This window comes from Rutidosis leptorrhynchoides, chromosome 11, assembly GCF_046630445.1.
Source record: "Rutidosis leptorrhynchoides isolate AG116_Rl617_1_P2 chromosome 11, CSIRO_AGI_Rlap_v1, whole genome shotgun sequence".
Taxonomy (NCBI): Eukaryota; Viridiplantae; Streptophyta; class Magnoliopsida; order Asterales; family Asteraceae; genus Rutidosis; species Rutidosis leptorrhynchoides.
This window is the reverse complement of record NC_092343.1, coordinates 282309794-282320758: the sequence shown is the minus strand read 5'-3', so window position 1 is coordinate 282320758 and position 10965 is coordinate 282309794. Positions and strand designations below refer to the sequence as shown.

Here is a 10965-nt window from a genome sequence, read left to right as displayed (position 1 = left end):
TCAATGGACAACTTAATTTAGCACAAAAATCTCTACTCATATAGCTTCTATACGCACCCGAATCAAATAAAACGTAAGCAGATTTATTGTCAATAAGAAACGTACCCGTAACAAGCTCCGGGTCTTCCCGTGCCTCTGCCGCATTAATATTGAAAACTCTTCCACGGCCTTGTCCATTCGTGTTCTCCTGGTTCGGGCAATTTCTAATAATGTGGCCCGGTTTTCCACATTTATAACAAACTACGTTGGCATAACTTGCTCCGACACTACTTGCTCCACCATTACTCATTCCGACACCATTTGTTCCTTTCGTTCTGTTAACCCCTGGTCCGTAGACCTCACACTTCACTGCGCTATGACCATTTCTTTTACACTTGTTGCAAAATTTGGTGCAGAACCCCGAGTGATACTTTTTACACCTTTGGCATAGCTGCTTCTGATTGTTGTTGTTGTTGTTGTTGCGGTTATTATTATTGTTGGGATGATTGTTGTAGTTGCTGTTGTTGTTGTTGTTGTTGTTGGGCCGTTTGTTGTAGTTGCGATTGATGTTGCGATTGTTGGGATAGTTGTTGCAATTATTGTTGTAATTGCTGTTGTTGTTGTATTGGTGATTCTTATCACCGTTTTCCTCCTACTTTCTTTTGACTTGCTTCACAATGGCCTCTTCAGCAGTCTGTTCTTTAATTCTTTCTTCAATCTGGTTCACTAGTTTGTGAGCCATTCTACATGCCTGTTGTATGGAGGCGGGCTCGTGTGAACTTATATCTTCTTGGATTCTTTCCGGTAATCCTTTCACAAACGCGTCGATCTTCTCTTCCTCATCTTCGAACGCTCCCGGACACAATAGGCATAATTCTGTGAATCGTCTTTCGTATGTGGTAATATCAAATCCTTGGGTTCGTAACTCTCTAAGTTCTGTCTTGAGCTTATTGACCTCGCTTCTGGGACGGTACTTCTCGTTCATCAAGTGCTTGAATGCTGATCACGGTAGTGCGTAAGCATCATCTTGTCCCACTTGCTCTAGATAGGTACTCCACCATGTTAACGCAGAACCTGTGAAGGTATGCGTAGCGTACTTCACTTTGTCCTCTTTAGTACACTTACTTATGGCAAACACCGATTCGACCTTCTCGGTCCACCGTTTCAATCCGATCGGTCCTTCGGTTCCATCAAATTCCAAAGGTTTACAGGCAGTGAATTCTTTGTAGGTGCATCCTACACGATTTCCTGTACTGCTAGATCCAAGGTTATTGTTGGTATGTAGCGCAGCCTGTACTGGGGCTATGTTTGAAGTAAGAAAGGCACGAAATTCCTCTTCGCTCATATTCAAGGTGTGTCGAGTAGTTGGTGTCATTTCCTTCAAAATAGTCAAATGAAATAAGTTAATCATACAGAATATTAATAGTAGTCAATAGTATCTCGTAGCATAATATAAACTCATTTATAAAAGCTTTTTCTTCATATTAGCGTTTTATAAGTTTAAATTCGGGTAGTACCTACCCGTTAAGTTCATACTTAGTAGCTAATATACAATTCAACTACTACAATTCTATATGAAAAACTGATTATAATAATATTTCGCGTTCAAACTTTTACACAATATTTTACAAACTTACAATACCGCTTATTTTACATTTAGCATGAAATATAGTACACAATAAATTTGATACAAGATGGTTGTGAAGATAATTCTAGCTAGTACACAAGTCGTTCAGCAAAGGCAATAAAGACACGTAATTCATACGTCCAGAAACAAGTCATGCATTCTGGTTTTACTAGGACTACTTCCCATCCTTGGTGTTGTGGAACATAACTGTTATGGCCGTTGATAAGACAGCGTGTTGTAACGTGGTCAAAGGGACAAGGGTTACGTAATGTCCAACAGTCCTGTAACAATCTAAAAACCTCATTTCTTACCCCAATTACCGACTCCGTCACTTGTGGGAATGTTTTGTTTAATAGTTGTAGCCCGATGTTCTTGTTCTCACTTTGGTGAGAAGTGAACATTACTAATCCGTAAGCATAACATGCTTCTTTATGTTGCATGTTAGCCGCTTTTTCTAAATCACGAAGTCCTATATTCGGATATATTTAGTCAAAATAATTTCTTAACCAGTTGCGTAAAATAGCATTTGGGTTCCCCGCAATATATGCGTCAAAGTAAACACATCGTAACTTATGGATTTCCCAATGTGATATCCCCTATCTTTCGAACGAAAGCCTTTTATAAATCAAGGCATTCTTGGAACGTTCTTCAAATGTCTTACAAACTGATCTCGCCTTAAATAGTTGTGCCGAGGAATTCTGACCGACTCTAGACAAGATTTCATCAATCATGTCTCCGGGTAGGTCTCTTAAAATACTGGGTTGTCTATCCATTTTGTGTTTTTATACTGTAAAATAGACAAGAGTTAGATTCATAAAAAAATACTTATTAATACAAGCAATTTTTACATATATCATAAAGCATAAGCACACTATATTACATATATTACACCACACGAATACAACTATATTATTCCGACTCGCTCGTTTCTTCTTCTTCGGTTTTGGTTCGTTTTGCCAAGTTTCTAGGGATATATGATGTTCCCCTAATACGAGCCGTCGTTTTCCACATTGATTTAGAAAAACCTGGTGGTTTAGAGGTTCCCGGGTTATTGTCACAACTTAAGAAATACGGGTGTTAACGATACATATAAAGTTCATCGTGTTTGGAATCAAATTTCTCTATTTTTATGCCCTTTCCCTTATTGTTCTCTTTTGCCTTATTAAATTGTGTTGGGGTAATTTCTATAACATCATCGGAATCGTTGTCGGGATCTGATTCATCGAAGAATTGGTAATCCTCCCAATACTTTGCTTCCTTGGCGGAAACACCATTGACCATAATTAACTTTGGACAGTTGGTTGAGGATTTTCTTCTACTTAACCGTTTTATTATTTCCCCCACTGGTTCTATTTCTTCTTCCGGTTCCAATTCTTCTTCCGGTTCCGATTCTTCTTCCGGTTCCGACTCTTCTTCCGGTTCCTCTTCGGGAACTTGTGAATCAGTCCACGAATCATTCCAATTTACATTTGACTCTTCATTATTATTAGGTGAGTCAATGGGACTTGTTCTAGAGGTAGACATCTATCACATAATATCAAACACATTAAGAGATTAATATATCACATAATATTCACATGTTAAAAATATATAGTTTCCAACAAAAATGTTAAGCAATCATTTTTAAAGAAAACACGGTAAGTCCAGACTCACTAATACATCCTAACAAACTTGATAAGACACACTAATGCAAATTTCTGGTTCTCTAAGACCAACGCTCGGATACCAACTGAAATGTCCCGTTCTTATTGATTAAAAACGTTCCATATTAATTGATTTCTTTGCGAGGTTTTGACCTCTATATGAGACGTTTTTCAAAGACTGCATTCATTTTAAAACAAACCATAACCTCTATTTCATCAATAAAGGTTTAAAAAGCTTTACGTAGATTATCAAATAATGATAATCTAAAATATCCTTTTTACACGCAACCATTACATAATGGTTTACAATACAAATATGTTACAACGAAATAAGTTTCTTGAATGCAGTTTTTACACAATATCATACAAGCATGGACTCCAAATCTCGTCCTTATTTTAGTATGCTTCCTTGAAGCTCTTAATAATCACCTGAGAATAAACATGCTTAAAACGTCAACAAAAATGTTGGTGAGTTATAGGTTTAAACTATATATTATCAAATCATAATAATAGACCACAAGATTTCATATTTCAATACACATCCCATACATAGAGATAAAAATCATTCATATGGTGAACACCTGGTAACCGACATTAACAAGATGCATATTTAAGAATATCCCCATCATTCAGGGACACCCTTCGGATATGATATAAATTTCGAAGTACTAAAGCATCCGATAATTTGGATGGGGTTTGTTAGGCCCAATAGATCTATCTTTAGGATTCGCGTCAATTAGGGTGTCTGTTCCCTAATTCTTAGATTACCAGACTTAATAAAAAGGGGCATATTCGATTTCAATAATTCAACCATAGAATGTAGTTTCACGTACTTGTGTCTATTTTGTAAATCATTTATAAAACCTGCATGTATTCTCATCCCAAAAATATTAGATTTTAAAAGTGGGACTATAACTCACTTTCACAGATTTTTTTACTTCGTCAGGAAGTAAGACTTGGCCACTGGTCGATTCACAAACCTATAACAAATATGTACATATATATCAAAGTATGTTCAAAATATATTTACAACACTTTTAATACATTTTGATGTTTTAAGTTTATTAAGTCAGCTGTCCTCGTTAGTAACCTACAACTAGTTGTCCACAGTTAAATGTACAGAAATAAATCGATAAATATTATCTTGAATCAATCAACGACCCAGTGTATACGTATCTCAGTATTGATCACAACTCAAACTATATATATTTTGGAATCAACCTCAACCCTGTATAACTAACTCCAACATTCACATATAGAGTGTCTATGGTTGTTCCGAAATATATATAGATGTGTCGACATGATAAGTCGAAACATTGTATACGTGTCTATGGTATCTCAAGATTACATAATATACAATATAAGTTGATTAAGTTATGGTTGGAATAGATTTGTTACCAATTTTCACGTAGCTAAAATGAGTAGTTTTTACCAATTTTTTTTTGCTCGCCATTTCTTCGTTTCTAATCCGTTTTGAGTGATTTAAGCGGCCACGGTTTCGTATTGAACTTAAATTTATGAAACTAAACAGAAAAGGTATAGGTTTATAGTCAGAAATACAAGTTACAAGTCGTTTTTGAAAGAGGTAGTCATTTTCGTCAAAAGAACGACATCTTGATGACTGTTTTGAAAAACATACTTTCACTTTGAGTTTAACCATGATTATTGGATATGGTTTCATGTTCATAATAAAAATCATTTTCCCAGAAGTATAGCTTTTAAATCAAAGTTTTTCGTAGTTTTTAATTATCCAAACCAAAACAGCCCCCGGTTGTAACTACGACGGCGTAAATCCGGTTTTATGGTGTTTATCGTGTTTCCGGGTTTTAAATCATTAAGTTAGCATATAATATAGATATATATCATGTGTATAGTTGATTTTAAAAGTGTAGTTAGAAGGATTAACTTTATTTGCGAACAAGTTTAGAATTAACTAAACTATGTTCTAGTGATTACTAGTTTACCACTTCAAATATGATAGCTTTTTATGTATGAATCGAATGATGTTATGAACATCATTACTACCTTAAGTTCCTTGGATAAACCTACTAGAAAAGATAAAAATGAATGTAGCTTCAACGGATCCTTGGATGGCTCGAAGTTCTTGAAGCAGAATCATGACACGAAAAGAAGTTCAAGTAAGATCATCACTTGAAATAAGATTGTTATAGTTATAGAAATTGAACCAAAGTTTGAATATGATTATTACCTTGTATTAGAATGATAACCTACTATAAGAAACAAAGATTTCTTGAGGTTGGATGATCACCTTACAAGATTGGAAGTGAGCTAGCAAACTTGAAAGTATTCTTGATTTTATGTAACTAGAACTTGTAGAATTTATGAAGAACACTTAGAACTTGAAGTTAGAACTTGAGAGAGATCAATTAGATGAAGAAAATTGAAGAATTAAAGTGTTTTTATGGATTAGATAAAAAGGATATGTAATTTTGTTTTCATGTAAATAAGTCATGAATGATTACTCATATTTTTGTAATTTTATGAGATATTTCATGCTAGTTGCCAAATGATGGTTCCCACATGTGTTAGGTGACTCACATGGGCTGCTAAGAGCTGATCATTGGAGTGTATATACCAATAGTACATACATCTAAAAGTTGTGTATTGTACGAGTACGAATACGGGTGCATACGAGTAGAATTGTTGATGAAACTGAACGAGGATGTAATTGTAAGAATTTTTGTTAAGTAGAAGTATTTTGATAAGTGTCTTGAAGTCTTTCAAAAGTGTATGAATACATATTAAAACACTACATGTATATACATTTTAACTGAGTCGTTAAGTCATCGTTAGTCGTTACATGTAAGTGTTGTTTTGAAACCTTTAGGTTAACGATCTTGTTAAGTATTGTTAACCCAATGTTTATAATATCAAATGAGATTTTAAATTATTATATTATCATGATATTAATATATTTTAATATGATATATACATTTAAATGTTGTTACAACGATAATCGTTACATATATGACTCGTTTCGAAATCCTTAAGTTAGTAGTCTTGTTTTTACTTATGTAGTTCATTGTTAATACACTTAATGATATATTTAATTATCATATTATCATGTTATATATAATATAACAATGTATTAATATGCTTCATATATATTTAGTAAGACGTGGTTATAACGATAATCGTTATATGTATCGTTTCGAGTTTCATACGTCAATAGTCTCCTTTTTAAGTATATAACTTATTGTTACTATTTTTGATGAGATACTTGATGATCATTATATCATGTTAAACATATATATTTATTCATTTATGTATCATCATGTCATATACAACTTATAGCGTTCGTGAATCATTGGTCAAACTGGGTAATCAGATGTTTACAAAATTTCCGTTTCAATTAACCAAGTCTTAACAAGTTTGATTGCTTAACATGTTGGAAACATTTAATCATGTAAATATAGTTTTCATTAAACATATAATCATAGAAAGGTTCGGAAAAGTTCGGGTCACTACAGGCCAAAGTAACCCATTCGCATTATTTTTGCCGCAATAGTTTTGTAGGCTGAATGAAGAGCACAAGATCCATTATGCACCTCCTCAATAATCGGTGTAGCCTCTGCGGGTCCTACGCACCGCATTAATTGTCCCAGATATGATTTGCGATATAATATATCGTTTTCAATCATATACATAGGAGATCTTTCTTGGACTAATCGAGCCTCTTTCTTGTCTTCTGGTAGTGTACTATTGAACAAATAATGCACTATAGGATCCATCCAAATTAGTTGAACTTCTTCTATAGCTGCAACAATCAAACTACTATCAATGGACTTATTGGGAAGTTCTTCTACCCAGACTTGCTTTTGGAATTGCGAAAAAGTCAATGCAGCAAGCTTACTTAGCGCGTCCGCCTTTTTATTTTGACTTCTTGATACTTGTGATAATTCAAAAAATTCAAATTTTTTTACGGCTTCCTGCACTAGCTTCAAATACTTTTGCATAGACAACTCACGAGCTTCAAATGAGCCATTGGATTGATTTGCCACTAACTGCGAATCCACATATGCGCGTAACTGCAAAATATTCATTTTATGCGCCATATTTAATCCCGCGAGCAGTGCTTCATATTCAGCCTCGTTATTCGTTACATCAAAATTAAAACGCAGTACGTATGTGTGCTCTTCACCACTCGGGCTTGTTAATACTAATCCCACACCCGCACCTTCAATACACGACGCACCATCAGTATATAAATCCCAGATTTCATGTTGAGGAAGCTTTAATTGCGTTCTTTCATCGATAACTTCCAGCTCACCCGTCATTTCTGCAAGGTAATCTGCCAAGACATGGCCCTTTACAGATGTGCGCGGCAAATATGTTATTTCAAATGCTCCTAATTCAATTGCCCATTTGGCGAGTCTTCCTGATATCGCGGGTGTACTCAAAACTTGTTTAACTGGCAAATGAGTTAAAACATGTATTAGATGACCTTGAAAGTATCTGCATAACCTTCTTGATGTCAAAACCAGCGTATAAATAAATTTCTCGATAGGCGCGTAGTTTTTTCATTTTCCGCGAGCGCCTTGCTAACAAAGTAAACTGACTTCTGAACTTTTTTCCGTTCCACCACAAGCACTGAATCAAATGCTTCGTTCGCAATTGAAATATAAAGATATAATATTTCACCATCTATAGGCGCAATCAATGTAGGTAGCGTAGCGAGCAGTTGTTTCATTTCTTGAAATGCCTTATCTGCCTCTTCTATCCATACAAAGTTCTTCTGTTTCAAACACCCTTTAAGTGTGCGGAAAAAAGGCAACTATCTTTTCGCGGCCTTGGACAAGAACCTAGTCAAAGCCGCTATCTTTTCAGTCAAACTTTGCACTTCTTTAACAGTCTTAGGCGCAGTCATGTTCTCCATCGCGGATATTTTCTTAGGATTGGCTTGAATGCCATGCTCAGTAACATAATAACCTAGAAATTTGCCTTCTCTTTCTCCAAAACTGCATTTAGACGGATTCAACTTCATATTAATCTTTCGCAAACTTTCAAACGTTTCTTCCATGTCAAGCAAAATTTGCTCTTGCGTTTTGCTTTTTATGACAAGGTCATCAACATATGCTTCAAGGTTGTGGCCTATATGATTTTCAAACGCCTTGTCAATTAATCGCTGATAAGTTGCTCCCGCATTCTTGAGTCCAAAAGGCATTTTAATATAGCAATAAATTCCCTTTCCAGTGTGGAAAGCAGTTTTGTATTCATCTTCTTGCGCCATTGGAATTTGATGATACCCTTTTGCGGTGTCTAAAAAACATTTGAAAAGGTAAGCGTGCAGAGACTCCACTTTTAGATCTATTTCGGGAAGCGGATAGTTGTCCTTTGTACAAGCTTTGTTTATGTCTTTAAAGTCTATGCACATCCTCCACGAACCATTAGGCTTTTTTATCAGCACTGGGTTCGCAACCCATGTTTGATATTTTACTTCTCGCAAAATGCCTGAGTTGACTAACTTGGTAACTTCCGCACATAACCATTTCATGCGATCAGGAGCCATTCCTCTGCGCTTTTGCACGATAGGCTTTAATGCAGGATTGGCATTTAATATATGCTCTGCAACATTATGCGGAACTCCAGTCATATCTTGCTCACTCCAAGCAAACACATCCATGTACGCGACAAGTAAGCGTATAATCTTTTTTCTTATTGCCTCATCCAATTCGGTGCCAATTTTTATTGTTTGATCAGGATATCTATGGTTCACAACAACCATGTTATCTTCTGTAATGTTGCGTTCAGCAACTGCGCCTTGCATGCTTATAGCCGCACAAATAGGCTGCATAGCCATGGAGTTTATTGTTGCCACACCTTTGCAGGTAGTGAATTTAACCATTCCGTGTATTGTAGACGGTATTATGCCAAGTTCGCGCAACGCAGATCTTCCCAACAACATATTATAATGCGAATCTGATCGTATAACATAAAAGTCTAGTTGCGCTTGTCTTGTCAATTTTATGTCTGTTTCGTCACACAACTCTATTTTTAGTGATAATTGCCCCATAGGCCATGCAGATTCACCCGCGAAACCAGACAGAGATGTTGCGGTTGCCTTCAATTCTGTTTTAATGCATTCCGGCAGTTAGCGAAAGCAATGCTCATATATCAAATCTATGTTGCTGCCAGTGTCGACATGTATTTTCATAATTGTGATTCCAGTGTTCGCGATCTTGCACCAAATGACTAATGGCTTATCGGACATATCGCAGTTTTGCTCAAATGGGAAAGTGATAGGCGCAAGCTGCCATTTTTCAAGCATTTCTGCTGCTTTTCGCTTTTTCAACCCTTTTTTCTTGTGTATTGTGCTTATTAGTTTCGCATCTTGTACATTTTGAAGTGCTCTAGGTGAACTTTTGGCCGAAAAAGGTTTGTTCGTTTCATGCACCTTCAAATTCATATTTACCAAATTCACAATATTCTTTGTGGCAAAAAGTTTTTGTTGCTTCTTCATTTTGTGTAGCTTATAGTTTTTGTCAAGGAGATTATGTTTTCCTGCAATGTAACTGTAGTGACCCGAACTTTTCCATGTTTTTATATATTAATTGAGATTGATATTTACATGATTAAATGTTTCCAACATGTTAAGCAATCAAACTTGTTAAGACTTGATTAATTGAAATAGGTTTCATATAGACAATTGACCACCCAAGTTGACCGGCGATTCACGAACGTTAAAACTTGTAAAAACTATATGATGACATATATATGGATATATATATAGTTAACATGATATTATGATAAGTAAACATATCATTAAGTATATTAACAATGAACTACATATGTAAAAACAAGACTACTAACTTAATGATTTTGAAACGAGACATATATGTAACGATTATCGTTGTTACGACATTTAATGTATATATATCATATTAAGATATATTAATACATCATGATATCATGATAATATAGTAATTTAAAATCTCATTTGATATTATAAACATTGGGTTAACAACACTTAACAAGATCGTTAACCTAAAGGTTTCAAAACAACACTTACATGTAACGACTAACGATGACTTAACGACTCAGTTAAAATGTATATACATGTAGTGTTTTAATATGTATTCATACACTTTTGAAAGACTTCAAGACACTTATCAAAATACTTCTACTTAACAAAAATGCTTACAATTACATCCTCGTTCAGTTTCATCAACAATTCTACTCGTATGCACCCGTATTCGTACTCGTACAATACACAGCTTTTAGATGTATGTACTATTGGTATATACACTCCAATGATCAGCTCTTAGCAGCCCATGTGAGTCACCTAACACATGTGGGAACCATCATTTGGCAACTAGCATGAAATATCTCATAAAATTACAAAAATATGAGTAATCATTCATGACTTATTTACATGAAAACAAAATTACATATCCTTTATATCTAATCCATACACCAACGACCAAAAACACCTACAAACACTTTCATTCTTCAATTTTATTCATCTAATTGATCTCTCTCAAGTTCTATCTTCAAGTTCTAAGTGTTCTTCATAAATTCCAAAAGTTCTAGTTTCATAAAATCAAGAATACTTCCAAGATTGCAAGTTTACTTCCAAGTTTTCTAAATCCATTCCAAGTAATCATCCAAGATCAAGAAACCTTTGTTACTTACAGTAGGTTATCTTTCTAATACAAGGTAATAATTATATTCAAACTTTAATTCAATTTCTATAAC

General features: G+C 34.9%; 1 protein-coding gene across 1 annotated transcript; it reads right to left on the bottom strand.

Moving 5' to 3' along the window:
* Positions 1 to 6734: 6734 nt before the first annotated feature.
* Positions 6735 to 7960, bottom strand: LOC139875547 (uncharacterized). Its single transcript, XM_071862881.1, has 2 exons — positions 7830 to 7960; positions 6735 to 7725 (listed from the first exon to the last, which is right to left on the bottom strand). The coding sequence occupies exons 1-2, from the start codon at positions 7958 to 7960 to the stop codon at positions 6735 to 6737; spliced, it is 1122 nt and encodes a 373-aa protein (XP_071718982.1).
* Positions 7961 to 10965: the final 3005 nt, after the last annotated feature.